Raw genomic sequence first — 18,259 nt, 5'->3', positions numbered from 1 at the left:
CAAGAACAAAAGGGGACAGGCAGGCACATGGCTGGCAAAAGTATAGAAAGAGAAGGGGAAAAAGTGACCAAAATGGCAGGTTAAAGGAAGTCCGGGAGGAATCACAGATGAAAACCCCTACTGTCCAGTCAGCCAACCCTGGAAAATGTGAGAAGTTAGACCCTCACATCTTCCTACATAAATGCAGACACTAGAAGCACCCCACCAGAGTTGCTAACAGCATTTACAGGAACTTGCAGAGACAAAAAAACCTCTATGGGGCACAGAAACCGTGAGGGTGATGCCTCATCTAGTCAAAGTGCCACATGGGAGTGCAGTAGAATCTGCACAAAAGATGTGGTGGGAGTACTGCAGGCAGCAGTGTCCCAGAGGGAAAAGGAGATAAGCAAAGAATCCTCCCCCACAGTCAGAAAAAAGAAAATCACCCATGCCCCGAAAGTCAAAAGCCTTTGCATGACTCAGTAAAGCACTATAGGAGAGTTCAGGATAGACCCGCCCACTACTGACTCTCCTGAAAAAAAATTACCTCAGCAGGAACAAAGACCCTGGCAGCCATGGGAAATGGACCAACGGAATAGACACTTCCCCAAAAAAGAACACATGTTTATTGGGAGGTTAAAAAAGGGGCGATTTTAGTAAGTTTTAGGATTTGTGAATGAATGAAAGAAATGCATGTTTATTTTCTGTATCTTATATTTTCTCTCAACCCTTTTAACGAAATGTGCTTTTCTCAAATTGCCTTTCATTCTGCTGGAAGTGCAGGTGTCATGCAGGCCCCCACCTGCCAAGCATGAGGCATATTAATTTTGCCACATGGACATTAAATTTCAAACTGTTTTTGAATTGAAGAAAAGATTTTCTTTAAAAAGAAATCTACCTACAATAAAGGACTCTACAGTGAGCTCGACGAACCGTAACTCAAAAAACATCCTCAGATATTGCCTCAAACTTTTCCACTTTATTTCTTCTGTTTTCTTTGTCTCTATCTGCATGTGTGTATCACGTATGCATGTTAGCGTTGGCATGTCATGTATCCATAGGCATTAACCGAATTAGAGTTTAAGTTTAATAAAATTTCACTTTTCTTCTTTAAACCTGAGAAAACCTATTGTGCTGGTTTCTTTGTCTTATAATTGGAAAGTGGTGAAAAAGGATTCACCAAGTGGGAGCTGAAAACACAATGTGCTTAAAATCAAACCCTGTTACGGTAAGACCAGGTGAAGGCAGAAAGAGACCCTTGACCTCTTTCTCACCTGGTCATAACAGTGCCACATAAAATTAAGACTCATGGGATTGGGGGTATTATATTAGCATGGATTGAGGATTGGTTAATGGACAGAACAGAGAGTAAGAACAATAACAATTTATATTTATTGTCATGCATGGAAAGACCCCTGATGAAATAAGCAATGAAATGGAAGAATTATGAATTTAAAAAGTCAACTGTTAAACAAAATCACAAGAACATGGACATTTGTACCACAGTCAAAATGGAGTAGCGTTACGTGGCCCCTCTTGTACTGGAAATCAAGAAATCTGTCTGCAAAGATGAAACTCGTTAAACTCGTCTGAAATAGCTGTGGGGAGAACCCCTTTGAAATTGAAAGGAGCATGATTGCATATTGATGACCCCTATTGACATGAATGAACTAACAAAGGGTTCTAGAGACAGACTGACTCAGCCCAAACCAAAATGAATAGGTGTGAAGTTGCACCAGGTTAACAGAATGGTCCCCATTCAGACATCAATCGATAGCCATGGTTTCCACATCCTGGTCCATTATGTGGTTACAGCAGCGGAGAGAGCCATGTGTCGCCTAACAGCAATTCTAATGTGATAGATTTTTACCTTAAAAAGGTAGCCCTCTGGAGAGAGAGGCAAGATCAAGCCAAAACCTCAGAAAGCCAGAGGCTGTGGAAGAGATCCAGCCAAGCAAGAAGAACCCTGCTGAACAACAACTGGAACAGCCACTACAGCAGAGACATTGCAAAGTGACTCTGAGACTCTCCATCTGTGAAGGTAACAAAATCCACAACACCAGCTTTATACCAAGTTGTAACAATTAGAACTCTGCAACACCTCAACAAGTTCAAGACTACAAAAACCCAGGCCTGCACCTTTAAAAAGACTTTCCTCCTGAGGAGATTCAACAGGTTTACTGTAAACCACAAACACTTAGCTCATTGTGGACTTTAAACTACATGCTACCATTTTCTTTTTATCTATCTGTTGAATTTGGCCTCACCATCAGCCTCAAGAAAACGAACATCATGGGACAGGACGTCGGAAATGCCCCATCTATCAATATCGACGACCACACTCTCGAAGTGGTTCAAGAGTTCACCTACCTAGGCTCAACTATCACCAGTAACCTGTCTCTCGATGCAGAATTAAACAAGCGCATGGGAAAGGTTTCCACTGCTATGTCCAGACTGGCCAAGAGAGTGTGGGAAAATGGCGCACTGACACAGAACACAAAAGTCCAAGTGTATCAAGCCTGTGTCCTCAGTACCTTGCTCTACGGCAGCGAGGCCTGGACAACGTACGTCAGCCAAGAGCGACGTCTCAATTCATTCCATCTTCGCTGCCTCCGGAGAATCCTTGGCATCAGGTGGCAGGACCGTATCTCCAACACAGAAGTCCTCGAGGCGGCCAACACCCCCAGCTTATACACCCTACTGAGCCAGCGGCGCCTGAGATGGCTTGGCCATGTGAGCCGCATGGAAGATGGCAGGATCCCCAAGGACACATTGTACAGCGAGCTCGTCACTGGTACCAGACCCACCGGCCGTCCATGGCTCCGCTTTAAAGACGTCTGCAAACGCGACATGAAGTCCTGTGACATTGATCACAAGTCGTGGGAGTCAGTTGCCAGCGATCGCCAGAGCTGGCGGGCAACCATAAAGGCGGGGCTAAAGCGTGGCGAGTCGAAGAGACTTAGCAGTTGCCAGGAAAAAAGACAGAAGCGCAAGGGGAGAACCAACTGTGTAACAGCCCCCACAACCAATTTTATCTGCAGCGCCTGTGGAAGAGTCTGTCACTCTAGAATTGGCCTTTATAGCCACTCCAGGCACTGCTGCACAAACCACTGACCACCTCCAGGCGCTTACCCATTGTCTCACGAGACAAGGAGGCCAAAGAAGAAGAAAGAAGAATTGTGCGTGTGTTTGTTGGTGAGGTGGAAACCATTTTGGGAATTGTGTAAAAATCAAAAGGTTTTCTCGTAGGTTAAAAAATTACTATCATTTGTTTGTTTATTTGACCCAAAAATGATTGCGGTCAGTTGGGAAGTGAACAGTGGGAACCATTCATACCATTTTCCACCTGTCCTAACATTATATAGCACAATTAATGTAATAAACGGTCCCAACGTGCTTAGAGTAGGAATAAATGGGACATTTTAAGATTAACAGGCTGTAACTATTGGGGTACTTCAAGGATCAGCATTTGGGCATCAGCTATCTATAATCTATATTAATGATGTAGAAGAATGAGAGGTGATCTAGTTGAAACATAAAATTCTTATGGGGCTCGACAGGGTAAATGATGAGAAAATGTTTCCCCTGTCTAGGAATCTAGAACATGGGGGCCTCAGAATAAGGGGTCGGCCATTTAGGACTGTGATGAGGAAAAACTCCTCACTCAAAACATAATATATCTTTCGAATTCTCTACGCAGAGAGGTGTGGACGCTGACATGTGGAGTATAGTCAAGACAGAGATCAATATACTTTTTGGATACTAAGGGCATCAAGGGATTTGGGGATAGGGTGAGAAAGTGGAGTAGGGTTGAAGATCAGCTATGATCGACGGGCTGAATGGCCTCCTCCTGCTAACGAGTATCAAGTCAGTTTACATACATTTGCCTGGAATTGTCAGCCTCTCACACACCTTTCCCAATGTTAACAAAACCCTAGTCACCTCTAGATTTGATTTCTCCATAAACTCCAAATCATCTAAATCTCTACCTCCCACATCCTGTCTCACTGAGCCTAGTTCACCCATTTCTCCCATTCTCACTGAACTACACTGGCTCCCTGTCCCCAACTCATTGGGTTTAGAATTCTCATCCCCATCGACCATTCCCACCCTACCTTGGCATGCATCTTCAGTTTTACGCAGTCTTCCATGATCTCCTGTCCTATGACTCTCCCTTTTATTCAATGTAGTGAGGTGGTCTGCACACTGGGGCCTATCCCCATTCTATGCCACATTCCTGGGTCACAGAAGCCTTCTCTGCTTTGCCAGACTCCCCATGCTTCCCCCCTTTCTGCATTTCTGCTGTAATCTCCCTCCCATCACCCTAATCACCACTCCTAAAGTCTAATTCTCTCTGTCACCTCCACCCATCCCTCATCTCCTTCCTGTTCCTCCCTCCCGTCCCCCAAAGCTCAGATCAATGTAACTGAGAATCAGTTAAATCTCTGAATGGAAATACTAAGGGATGAGAGTCCACATATACTTTAGTCTGTGACAAAGAAACAGCCATCATCAATGCAAGATTTTATTATTATTGAACCTGATAAATTATCTAAATATGAAAACGGTTAATTTCTTTTCTGAATAAAGCAATCTTTTATTTTTTACACATGAATACAAAAATAATTCTGTTCATTAGGACATTTCTGAAACACTGAACAGGACATGAAGGCACTTTGTGAGATTCTGTGCAGTTATTGAGGTGAAAGCATTTCAACTGCTGCACCACCCCAAAACATTCCCCGTCACCATGGCACCCCCAAAACATTCCCCGTCACCATGGTACCCCAAAACATCCCCCGTCACCATGGTACCCCAAAACATTCCCCGTCACCATGGCACCCCCAAAACATTCCCCGTCACCATGGTACCCCAAAACATCCCCCGTCACCATGGTACCCCAAAACATTCCCCGTCACCATGGCACCCCCAAAACATTCCCCGTCACCATGGTACCCCCAAAACATTCCCCGTCACCATGGTACCCCAAAACATCCCCCGTCACCATGGCACCCCTAAAACATCCCCCGTCACCATGGCACCCCCAAAACATTCCCCGTCACCATGGTACCCCAAAACATTCCCCGTCACCATGGCACCCCCAAAACATCCCCCGTCACCATGGCACCCCAAAACATTCCCCGTCACCACGGTACCCCAAAACATTCCCCGTCACCATGGCACCCCCAAAACATTCCCCGTCACCATGGCACCCCCAAAACATTCCCCGTCACCATGGTACCTCAAAACATCCCCGTCACCATGGCACCCCTAAAACATTCCCCGTCACCATGGCACCCCCAAAACATTCCCCGTCACCATGGCACCCCCAAAACATTCCCTGTCACCATGGCACCCCCAAAACATTCCCCGTCACCATGGTACCCCAAAACATTCCCATCACCATGGCACCCCCAAAGCATTCCCCGTCACCATGGCACCCCCAAAACATTCCCCATCACCATGGTACCCCCCAAAACATTCCCCGTCATCATGGCACCCCCAAAACATTCCCATCCCCATGGCACCCTAAAAATACTGCCCAAGATGGTGGCCCCTCAAACTAGGCAGTCATTGTCTGTGTGATGTCATCTCTTTTCTCAGACACATCATTGGCTCAGCTTCTCTCAAACCCAAAAATGTAAGAGAGTTAGTGAATATCCCAACATCGAAGATGTAATAATCTGATAAACGGTGAATCAAGTTAATCAGCATTTATTCTGCGAAGGCCCTATACTGAGGGAGTTTCTGCTGCCCAATGCCCCAGAATCTTTACCAGAAGCAGTGCCCATTCTATAGAACTTGGCCAAGCATTAGTGACCTGGAGATGATCTCAATAAAGCAATGAGGAAAATTCCAAACCTATGCTCTGAACAACCGTTGAGGAGGAAGAATTAAAGAACTGTCACTTGGGGATCACAGATTCAACCCTGGTTGGGCATAGTCTGATCTTGCATGACAACACTCCCTGCCTCCGTCCTGGGCCATGACCAGTTAATGGTTCAAGAACTGCAAACTTCATCAGAATGTGACACCGCGTCATCAGTTAACAGTACCATCCACTGCACTGAGGGGTTCTGGCCCTCACCACATTGGCCCTTGCCACATTCCAAACCAAAGTCGGTGACCAGGAGACCCAGATATAATGGACACACGAGAGCCTGGAGCCAGACACTTGCAATGAAAACACATTTCTGTATCTTGCATATCCTGGGAATATATCGTGTAAAATGTTTAACACTGATCTGGAAATTGAGTTAAGACAAGGCACCAATTCACGAATAATCTAAAATAATCTGTTCTATTCAGTTACTGAAAATGAAACTGGAACTCGAGTCATAATCTAACATTCCTTTCACTTCTGATGAATGGATTAGAAGTTGGGAGGTTATTCAAGAGGATGTGTGAGAATAGGAGAGTCTCTCTTATATGCTGCACTTTCAGTGACCCACACAACATCTTGGGAAAGACAAGTGTCGATTGAAAAGAAGCCAGGCACAGCCTCTCAGATCTTTGGTTACTCAGCCTCATTGAAGTTTCTATTTTACAAAAGCATTTCTCAAGGAAAACACTGTTAAGAACACTCAATACTGTGACAATGATTAAACAATGATTAAACTCCTTCCTTCCAGCTATCCTTCTGACTTCCTTTTTGTGATGAATAATTTGTGGGTACGATTCCGATGTTCATTCTGGAAATTGGAAAGGATTCTGGCTGCTGGAGAGCTCAGATGAAGAACACAATACTAGTAAACGAGACCTCAGTCTTCATTCTCAGGAAATTCTGGTTAACAGAGGTTCCCAGGACGGATGTTTCGCAAACACATTTAAACTAAAGACAAAATCCTTCTCTTTGTGGCATTTAGCAAATACAGAATGGTGCAAAGAACTGGTACCATTTGAAATGTTCAGGTTAAATTGCAACAAACAAACAAAGAAATTAAAGGTGAATTAAAGTATTTGGTGAAACTATAGACCATATCATTTCAGACCAAAAATCTGCACAGTTCAAGATGCACAGGCCAGACACAGCCAGGTTCCTACAAATTGCAGAACATTTTATACATTTAGGGAAGTCTAACAGTAGCAGCTGGTGGCACTCAAGGGACGAGGCAAGGAGCTGCTAATTTACGAGTTCCCCAACCAGTACCATGACACTGGGGCAGCCCACTCCCCCCTGGCAGACTAATGGACAGCACAACTGTTAACTGCAGAACCTCCTGTATCTCCTTCAAACTAATGGATGATCCTATACTGAGACATCTGAACAACTGAAACAGCAGCGATCAAGACTTCACCAGAACCTCTACCATCAGCTTCTCTGAGACTGATGGACACAAAATAAGGACAATCACAGGTCAGGAACATGAGTCGAAATGACTGCCAACAAACAGCAAGATCATGATCGAGCTCCAACACTGCATAATGCATGACATCCTGACATCTCTCAGCAGATAAATAAATGGCATTCAAAACTAGGGAATAGAGAGTGTGCACTCCTTAAAGACTAGTGATCAGAGAGTGTGCATTCCTGAAAGATTAGTGATCGTAGAGTGTACACTCCTGAAAGACTAGTGATCAGAGAGTGTGCATTCCTGAAAGACTAGTGATCGGAGAGTGTGCACTCCTGAAAGACTAGTGATCGGAGAGCGTGCACTCCTGAAAGACTAGTGATCAGAGAGCGTGCATCCCTGAAAGACTAGTGATCAGAGAGTGTACACTCCTGAAAGACTAGTGATCAGAGAGTGTGCATTCCTGAAAGACTAGTGATCAGAGAGTGTACACTCCTGAAAGACTAGTAATCAGAGAGTGTGCACTCCTGAAAGACTAGTGATCGGAGAGCGTGCACTCCTGAAAGACTAGTGATCAGAGAGCGTGCATCCCTGAAAGACTAGTGATCAGAGAGTGTACACTCCTGAAAGACTAGTGATCAGAGAGTGTGCATTCCTGAAAGACTAGTGATCAGAGAATGTACACTCCTGAAAGACTAGTAATCAGTGAGTGTGCACTCCTGAAAGACTAGTGATCGGAGAGTGTGCACTCCTGAAAGACTAGTGATCGTAGAGTGTACACTCCTGAAAGACTAGTGATCGGAGAGTGTGCATTCCTGAAAGACTAGTGATCGGAGAGTGTGCACTCCTGAAAGACTAGTGATCAGAGAGTGTGCATTCCTGAAAGACTAGTGATCAGAGAGTGTGCACTCCTGAAAGACTAGTGATCAGAGAGTGTACACTCCTGAAAGACTAGTGATCAGAGAGTGTGCATTCCTGAAAGACTAGTGATCGGAGAGCGTGCACTCCTGAAAGACTAGTGATCAGAGAACGTACACTCCTGAAAGACTAGTGATCAGAGAGCGTACACTCCTGAAAGACTAGTGATCAGAGAGCGTGCATTCCTGAAAGACTAGTGATCAGAGAGTGTACACTCCTGAAAGACTAGTGATCAGAGAGTGTGCATTCCTGAAAGACTAGTGATCAGAGAGTGTACACTCCTGAAAGACTAGTGATCGGAGAGTGTACACTCCTGAAACACTAGTGATCAGAGAGTGTGCACTCCTGAAACACTAGTGATCAGAGAGTGTGCACTCCTGAAAGACTAGTGATCAGAGTGTACATTCCTGAAAGACTAGTGATCAGAGAGTGTGCACTCCTGAAAGACTAGTGATCAGAGAGTGTGCACTCCTGAAAGACTAGTGATCAGAGAGTGTACACTCCTGAAAGACTAGTGATCAGAGAGTGTACACTCCTGAAAGACTAGTGATCAGAGAGTGTGCACTCCTGAAAGACTAGTGATCGGAGAGTGTGCATTCCTGAAAGACTAGTGATCAGAGAGTGTGCACTCCTGAAAGACTAGTGATCGGAGAGTGTGCACTCCTGAAAGACTAGTGATCAGAGAGTGTGCACTCCTGAAAGACTAGTGATCAGAGAGTGTGCACTCCTGAAAGACTAGTGATCAGAGAGTGTGCACTCCTGAAAGACTAGTGATCAGAGAGTGTGCACTCCTGAAAGACTAGTGATCAGAGAGTGTGCACTCCTGAAAGACTAGTGATCGGAGAGTGTACACTCCTGAAAGACTAGTGATCAGAGAGTGTGCACTCCTGAAAGACTAGTGATCGGAGAGTGTACACTCCTGAAAGACTAGTGATCAGAGAGTGTGCACTCCTGAAAGACTAGTGATCGGAGAGTGTACACTCCTGAAACACTAGTGATCAGAGAGTGTGCACTCCTGAAAGACTAGTGATCGGAGAGTGTGCATTCCTGAAAGACTAGTGATCGGAGAGTGTACACTCCTGAAAGACTAGTGATCGGAGAGTGTGCACTCCTGAAAGACTAGTGATCAGAGAGTGTGCACTCCTGAAAGACTAGTGATCAGAGAGTGTACACTCCTGAAAGACTAGACCGTTCCGTGAAACCAACAAGTTGCTGGTCATAAAACGTGGTTGGTTAGTGCGGGTGTCCATGTGAGAAAAACCTGTCCAACCCCGAACATACACATCTCAGATCTGCTGCTGAATGGAATGATGTTATTTGTGGTTCCAGTTGAATTTACTGCTTTGTGACTCCAGTCACAGACCGCACCCCCCCCCACCCCCGACCGCCCCCACATGGTCTGACATAAGGGGACATCTGAACTAGCTCACCAAATGTGAAAAATATTCGGGAGAAATTATCTTTTGAAGCTTTGAAGATTATCGAGAGGCCCAAATGGGTTTTTCTCAGAAATTCCATTTTTGCAAAGGGACTCGGAGCCAGTTCATGTCCGATTTATCTCACCGACGAAACTCTGATAAAAATGGGGCATCGGAGTAATTAGCATTTAAATAAATTGTTAGAGGTCAAGATTAGTGACAATATGACATTAATTAGACACAGGATCAGGCCTCGAACCTCCAGCCCGGTAACCCCAGCGACTCTGCTGCAGCCCCAGGACGACTGGACTGATTTGCCCTGCACTGAATGTGAATCTGATCTAATTCTATATCAAGCTTGGACCCATTCTCTCCCCTGGGATCCCCCCAAAAATTGCTGAGCACGGTCTGTGATCTCATGCACTGACCCTCTGGCCTCTGTTTTCCACAAGACAGATGCTCGGCCTCCACCCGCACATCTCCCCATCCAGAACCACCGTTGGGTGGAGGAGGTGAGAGGTGGGAGTGGGGAGAAGGGAGTGGGGAGAAGGGAGTGGGGAGAAGGGAGTGGGGAGAGGGGAGTCGGGAGAGGGGAGTCGGGAGAGGGGAGTCGGGAGAGGGGAGTCGGGAGAGGGGAGTCGGGAGAGGGGAGGGGGGAGTGGGGAGAGGGGAGTCGGGAGAGGGGAGAGGGTTAAATGTCCTCATCCCACAGGCACAGCTGTTTCTGTGGGACGTAAAAGTCGAACTGGGAGCATTTCTGGCAACTTTTGATGCCACACTTGTAGGAGGTGGTCTTGCCTGCAGGGTCCTTCGTGCGACAGTATTTCAGGAAGCAGGGGTACCATTCGATGCAGAGTGAGTAGCGGCAGATGCAGCCCTTCCACCGGTCCCGACTGACCCGACACTGTGGCACATCCTCCGAAACTGGCATTAATTCAAAGACTGAAGCCTCAATGCCTGAGGAGAACCAGAGGAGCAACAAGTCAACCTGGGTCAACTAGCAGATGGAGAATCCCACCTCACACCCCATCCCCACCTTCAACATCCCCCATCCCCACCTTCAACATCCCCTGCCCGATTTTACTGCTGACTGACCTCATTAGAGAGTAAACTCACATTGTGTAAATCAGCTGATCCAATGCAGTCGGTCAATTTCTGTCATGTGGGCCAGGTTAAAAATGACCCCAATGCCAAAACTCTAGATTAGATTGGAGAGGGGAATGAAGCAAACAGGGTTGGAGTAATATGGGAACCAGGTGGGTAAATGTCATTGGAACTACTGGTTCATGTGGATGGTAAAGGTTAGCACATACTGTTTAGGCTAAATGGCCCATTTCTGTGTTGTAATCAATTCTGTATTCCTGTGTGCATCTCCCTCACTTCCCCAGAACAGTGTCTCTGGGAATTATGAATAAAAGTATCTCTCTCTGGGTAGAATATCTGTCTCTCAGAGAGGGCTGAAGATCAAATCGGTGGAAGTTATGTTACAGTTATGTAAATCTCTGGTTCGACTCTGTCCGGAGTAACTCTGTTCAGTTCTGGGCACTGCACCTGAGGAAGGATATATTGGCCTGGGAGCAAGTACAACACAGATTTACCAGAATGATACTGGGGCTAAAAGGGTTAAATTATGAGGCCAGGTTACAGAGACTAGACTTATATTCCCTTGAGTATAGAAGAATGAGGGGGTTGATCTAATTGAGGTGTTTAAGATAATTAAAGGATTTGACAGGATAGATAGAAACTATTTCCTCTGGTTGGAGGGGCAGAACCTTAAAATTAGAGGTGATGTCAGGAAGCACTTCTTCACACAAAGGGGAGTGGAAATTTGGAACTCTCTCCCCCAAAAAGCTGTTGAGGCTGGAGGTCAATTGAAAATGACAAAACTGAGATTGATAGGTTTTTGTTAGGTAGAGGTATCAAGGGATACGGAACCAAGGCAGCTAGATAGAATTTAGGTACAGATAAGCCATAATCTAACTGAATGGCAGAACAGGCTTGAGGGGCTGAATGGCCTCCTGTTCCACTGGTCAGCCTATGTGTTTCTCTCACATTCATTTCACAAACCTTTCTCTATCCAGTGTTTCACATCACTCTCTCTTGCATACACAGCATCCGTGGCCTCTGCACAAACATTGTTTATGTGGACACTCAGTGGGCCAGCCCTGCTGTAATTCACTGCGACATCCATGTACAGGTGCTCAGGGCCTCGCTGTTCCTCCGCTACACGCACTGCCCTCGGATTCTTCTGTAGCAAGAAAAAAAATGTTCAGTGTCGGAGAGACAGTGACACAAACACAAGAGAGGATGACACAACAAAGATCATGCTCAAAAATCAAAACTTATATTTTGTAGCAACTGGAGCGATGATTTGAGAAATAGAATCAAAGAACATCATGTCTAGAAACAGGCTATTCAACCCATCAACTCTGTACAAGTGCCTTTCTCTGAACGAGCCACCAGTCTAATCCCACTTCAATGGGAGAGTAAATGGATTAGACAGTCCATGTAGCAGAGCCGACACAGGCTGAGTAATTGGTTTTTCTGATTCTACATTCTTAAGATCAAGAAAAGTTTATGGAATGTTGGGGTCTGAATCCTTCACTAAGGAACAGCCAGTAAGGCTTGGACAGACAGTCCACTGGTTATTATCCACACTCCATTGAAGCTCCCGTATTGAGATTCAGTTCTGACCCCGCAATGTTGCAACATGAATTTGAGCGCACCCCCCCCCCCTCAATAAAGGGATATTTCCACAAGAAAACAGGAACTCCAATACTAGTACCTAGCAACACCATCCTGAACTCTCCCATCCCATCCAGTAGCCAAACTCCAGACACTTCTATTCAATCACCCTGGAGAAGGATTAATCACATCTCACTCTCTGAGCCCAGCAGACAGGGAGACACAAGGAGACACCCAAGTAACATAAAAATATTCTAATCGAGATATCTTCACTGCTTTCCTCCTTCAGCCTCTACACCGAATGACTTCTCATACTCGGTGATTTAAACCTCCATCTCAACTCATCATGTTCTCTCTTCTCTGAGTTCACTGCTCTCTTAACCTCCCTAAATCTGTCCCTCCATGTAAAGTCCCCAACCCATATACATTGGCCACCCCCTCTTTGACACTGCCATCTCACATGGTCTTCTTAGTCCCATCCGATCAATCACAGATGAGGTCATCTCTGATTCCTTCCTTGCATCACTCCATCCTTTTACCCGGAGCTGTCACTCCACCCATTCCCCCGGAGCAGTCACTCCATCCTTTTCCAGGGAGCAGTCACTCCATCCTTTTCCAGGGAGCAGTCACTCCATCCTTTTCCAGGGAGCAGTCAATCCATCCTTTTCCCCGCAGCAGTCACTCCGTCCTTTTCCAGGGAGCCGTCACTCCGTCCTTTTCCCCGCAGCAGTCACTCCATCCTTTTCCCCGCAGCAGTCACTCCATCTTTGTCCAGGGAGCAGTCACTCCGTCCTTTTCCCCGCAGCAGTCACTCCACCCTTTTCCCCGGAGCAGTCACTCCATCCTTTTCCCCGGAGCAGTCACTCCACCCTTTTCCCCGGAGCAGTCACTCCATCCTTTTCCATGGTTCAGTCACTCCATCCTTTTCCATGGTTCAGTCACTCCACCCTTTTCTCCGGAGCAGTCACTCCATCCTTTTCTCCGGAGCAGTCACTCCATCCTTTTCCCCGGAGCAGTCACTCCACCCTTTTCTCCGGAGCAGTCACTCCATCCTATTCCAGGGAGCAGTCACTCCATCCTTTTCTCCGGAGCAGTCACTCCATCCTTTTCCCCGGAGCAGTCACTCCACCCTTTTCTCCGGAGCAGTCACTCCATCCTTTTCCAGGGAGCTGTCACTCCATCCTTTTCCAGGGAGCCATCAATCCATCCTTTTCCCCGCAGCAGTCACTCCATCCTTTTCCCCGCAGCAGTCACTCCATCCTTTTCCCCGGAGCAGTCACTCCACCCTTTTCTCCGGAGCAGTCACTCCATCCTATTCCAGGGAGCAGTCACTCCATCCTTTTCTCCGGAGCAGTCACTCCATCCTTTTCCCCGGAGCAGTCACTCCACCCTTTTCTCCGGAGCAGTCACTCCATCAATTTCCAGGGAGCCATCAATCCATCCTTTTCCCCGCAGCAGTCACTCCATCCTTTTCCCCGCAGCAGTCACTCCACCCTTTTCCCCGGAGCAGTCACTCCACCCTTTTCCCCGGAGCAGTCACTCCACCCTTTTCCCCGGAGCAGTCACTCCACCCTTTTCCCCGGAGCAGTCACTCCATCCTGTTCCCCGGAGCAGTCACTCCATCCTGTTCCCCGGAGCAGTCACTCCACCCTTTTCCCCGGAGCAGTCACTCCACCCTTTTCCCCGGAGCAGTCACTCCATCCTGTTCCCCGGAGCAGTCACTCCATCCTTTTCCAGGGAGCAGTCACTCCATTCTTTTCCAGGGAGCAGTCACTCCATTCTTTTCCAGGGAGCAGTCACTCCATCTTTTTCCAGGGAGCAGTCACTCCACCCTTTTCCCCGGAGCAGTCACTCCATCCTTTTCCAAGGAGCAGTCACTCCACCCTTTTCCCCGGAGCAGTCACTCGACCCTTTTCCCCGGAGCAGTCACTCCACCCTTTTCCCCGCAGCAGTCACTCCACCCTTTTCCCCGCAGCAGTCACTCCACCCTTTTCCCCGGAGCAGTCACTCCATCCTTTTCCAGGGAGCAGTCACTCCATCCTTTTCCCCGGAGCAGTCACTCCACCCTTTTCCCCGCAGCAGTCACTCCATCCTTTTCCCCGGAGCAGTCACTCCATCCTTTTCCAGGGAGCCGTCACTCCATCCTTTTCCCCGCAGCAGTCACTCCACCCTTTTCCCCGGAGCAGTCACTCCACCCTTTTCCCCGGAGCAGTCACTCCATCCTTTTCCAGGGAGCAGTCACCTCATCCTTTTCCCCGGATCAGTCACTCCATCCTTTTCCCCGGAGCAGTCACTCCACCCTTTTCCCCGGAGCAGTCACTCCATCCTTTTCCCCGCAGCAGTCACTCCACCCTTTTCCCCGGATCAGTCACTCCATCCTTTTCCCCGGATCAGTCACTCTATTCTTCTCCCCGCAGCAGTCACTCCACCATTTTCCCCGGAGCAGTCACTCCATCCATTTCCAGGGAGCAGTCACTCCATCCATTTCCCCGGAGCAGTCACTCCATCCTTTTCCAGGGAGCAGTCACTCCATCCTTTTCCCCGGAGCAGTCACTCCATCCTTTTCCAGGCAGCCGTCACTCCATCCTTTTCCCCGCAGCAGTCACTCCATCCTTTTCCAGGGAGCTGTCACTCCATCCTTTTCCAGGGAGCCATCAATCCATCCTTTTCCCCGCAGCAGTCACTCCATCCTTTTCCCCGCAGCAGTCACTCCATCCTTTTCCCCGGAGCAGTCACTCCACCCTTTTCTCCGGAGCAGTCACTCCATCCTATTCCAGGGAGCAGTCACTCCATCCTTTTCTCCGGAGCAGTCACTCCATCCTTTTCCCCGGAGCAGTCACTCCACCCTTTTCTCCGGAGCAGTCACTCCATCAATTTCCAGGGAGCCATCAATCCATCCTTTTCCCCGCAGCAGTCACTCCATCCTTTTCCCCGCAGCAGTCACTCCACCCTTTTCCCCGGAGCAGTCACTCCACCCTTTTCCCCGGAGCAGTCACTCCACCCTTTTCCCCGGAGCAGTCACTCCACCCTTTTCCCCGGAGCAGTCACTCCATCCTGTTCCCCGGAGCAGTCACTCCATCCTGTTCCCCGGAGCAGTCACTCCACCCTGTTCCCCGGAGCAGTCACTCCACCCTTTTCCCCGGAGCAGTCACTCCATCCTGTTCCCCGGAGCAGTCACTCCATCCTTTTCCAGGGAGCAGTCACTCCATTCTTTTCCAGGGAGCAGTCACTCCATCTTTTTCCAGGGAGCAGTCACTCCACCCTTTTCCCCGGAGCAGTCACTCCATCCTTTTCCAAGGAGCAGTCACTCCACCCTTTTCCCCGGAGCAGTCACTCGACCCTTTTCCCCGGAGCAGTCACTCCACCCTTTTCCCCGGAGCAGTCACTCCACCCTTTTCCCCGGAGCAGTCACTCCACCCTTTTCCCCGCAGCAGACACTCCACCCTTTTCCCCGCAGCAGTCACTCCATCCTTCTCCAGGGAGCAGTCACTCCATCCTTTTCCAGGGAGCCTTCACTCCATCCTTTTCCCCGCAGCAGTCACTCCACCCTTCTCCAGGGAGCAGTCACTCCACCCTTTTCCCCGGAGCAGTCACTCCATCCTGTTCCCCGGAGCAGTCACTCCATCCTTTTCCAGGGAGCAGTCACTCCATCTTTTTCCAGGGAGCAGTCACTCCATCTTTTTCCAGGGAGCAGTCACTCCACCCTTTTCCCCGGAGCAGTCACTCCATACTTTTCCAGGGAGCAGTCACTCCACCCTTTTCCCCAGAGCAGTCACTCGACCCTTTTCCCCGGAGCAGTCACTCCACCCTTTTCCCCGGAGCAGTCACTCCATCCTTTTCCCCGCAGCAGTCACTCCATCCTTTTCCCCGCAGCAGTCACTCCATCCTTCTCCAGGGAGCAGTCACTCCATCCTTCTCCAGGGAGCAGTCACTCCATCCTTTTCCAGGGAGCCTTCACTCCATCCTTTTCCCCGCAGCAGTCACTCCATCCTTTTCCCCGCAGCAGTCACTCCATCCTTCTCCAGGGAGCAGTTACTCCATCCTTCTCCAGGGAGCAGTCACTCCATCCTTCTCCAGGGAGCAGTCACTCCATCCTTTTCCAGGGAGCAGTCACTCCATCCTTTTCCCCGGAGCAGTCACTCCATCCTTTTCCCCGCAGCCGTCACTCCATCCTTTTCCCCGCAGCCGTCACTCCATCCTTTTCCCCGCAGCAGTCACTCCATCCTTTTCCAGGGAGCAGTCACTCCATCCGTTTCCCCGGAGCAGTCACTCCATCCTTTTCCCCGCAGCAGTCACTCCATCCTTTTCCAGGGAGCAGTCACTCCATCCTTTTCCCCGGAGCAGTCACTCCATCCTTTTCCCTGCAGCAGTCACTCCATCCTTTTCCAGGGAGCAGTCACTCCATCCTTTTCCCCGGAGCAGTCACTCCATCCTTTTCCCCGCAGCAGTCACTCCGTCCTTTTCCAGGGAGCCGTCACTCCGTCCTTTTCCCCGCAGCAGTCATTCCATCCTTTTCCCCGCAGCAGTCATTCCACCCTTTTCCCCGGAGCAGTCACTCCATTCTTTTCCAGGGAGCAGTCACACCACCCTTTTCCCCGCAGCAGTCACTCCGTCCTTTTCCCCGCAGCAGTCACTCCATCCTGTTCCCCGGAGCAGTCACTCCATCCTGTTCCCCGGAGCAGTCACTCCAGTCTTTTCCAGGGAGCAGTCACTCCACCCTTTTCCCCGGATCAGTCACTCCATCCTTTTCCCCGCAGCACACTCCATCTTTTCCCCGGAGCAGTCACTCCATCCTGTTCCCCGGAGCAGTCACTCCATTCTTTTCCAGGGAGCAGTCACTCCACCCTTTTCCCCGGATCAGTCACTCCATCCTTTTCCCCGCAGCACACTCCATCTTTTTCCAGGGAGCAGTCACTCCATCCTTTTCCCCGGAGCAGTCACTCCACCCTTTTCCCCGGAGCAGTCACTCCACCCTTTTCCCCGCAGCAGTCACTCCACCCTTTTCCCCGCAGCAGTCACTCCACCCTTTTCCCCGCAGCAGTCACTCCATCCTTTTCCAGGGAGCAGTCACTCCATCCTTTTCCCCGGAGCAGTCACTCCACCCTTTTCCCGCAGCAGTCACTCCATCCTTTTCCCCGGAGCAGTCACTCCATCCTTTTCCAGGGAGCCGTCACTCCATCCTTTTCCCCGCAGCAGTCACTCCACCCTTTTCCCCGGAGCAGTCACTCCATCCTTTTCCAGGGAGCAGTCACCTCATCCTTTTCCCCGGATCAGTCACTCCATCCTTTTCCCCGGAGCAGTCACTCCACCCTTTTCCCCGGAGCAGTCACTCCATCCTTTTCCCCGCAGCAGTCACTCCACCCTTTTCCCCGGATCAGTCACTCCATCCTTTTCCCCGGATCAGTCACTCTATTCTTTTCCCCGCAGCAGTCACTCCACCATTTTCCCCGGAGCAGTCACTCCATCCATTTCCAGGGAGCAGTCACTCCATCCATTTCCCCGGAGCAGTCACTCCATCCTTTTCCAGGGAGCAGTCACTCCATCCTTTTCCCCGGAGCAGTCACTCCATCCTTTTCCAGGCAGCCGTCACTCCATCCTTTTCCCCGCAGCAGTCACTCCATCCTTTTCCAGGGAGCTGTCACTCCATCCTTTTCCAGGGAGCCATCAATCCATCCTTTTCCCCGCAGCAGTCACTCCATCCTTTTCCCCGCAGCAGTCACTCCATCCTTTTCCCCGGAGCAGTCACTCCACCCTTTTCTCCGGAGCAGTCACTCCATCCTATTCCAGGGAGCAGTCACTCCATCCTTTTCTCCGGAGCAGTCACTCCATCCTTTTCCCCGGAGCAGTCACTCCACCCTTTTCTCCGGAGCAGTCACTCCATCAATTTCCAGGGAGCCATCAATCCATCCTTTTCCCCGCAGCAGTCACTCCATCCTTTTCCCCGCAGCAGTCACTCCACCCTTTTCC

General features: G+C 49.0%; 1 protein-coding gene across 1 annotated transcript in view; it reads right to left on the bottom strand.

The window, feature by feature from the left end:
- Nucleotides 1–4,551: 4,551 nt before the first annotated feature.
- oafa (OAF homolog a (Drosophila)) overlaps nucleotides 4,552–18,259 on the bottom strand; it is a 54,476-nt gene continuing 40,768 nt past the window's right edge. Inside the window, exons 3-4 of the mRNA XM_068054196.1 lie at nucleotides 11,675–11,855; nucleotides 4,552–10,564 (exon numbers count right to left, since the gene is read on the bottom strand). Coding sequence (XP_067910297.1) covers nucleotides 10,299–10,564; nucleotides 11,675–11,855 — 447 coding nt within the window. The 3' untranslated portion in view covers nucleotides 4,552–10,298. The remainder of the gene's footprint in view (nucleotides 10,565–11,674; nucleotides 11,856–18,259) is intronic.

Source organism: Heterodontus francisci, chromosome 22, assembly GCF_036365525.1.
Source record: "Heterodontus francisci isolate sHetFra1 chromosome 22, sHetFra1.hap1, whole genome shotgun sequence".
Classification (NCBI taxonomy): Eukaryota; Metazoa; Chordata; class Chondrichthyes; order Heterodontiformes; family Heterodontidae; genus Heterodontus; species Heterodontus francisci.
Note: the sequence above shows the minus strand (reverse complement) of the source record. Positions and strands in the feature narration are given on the sequence as shown.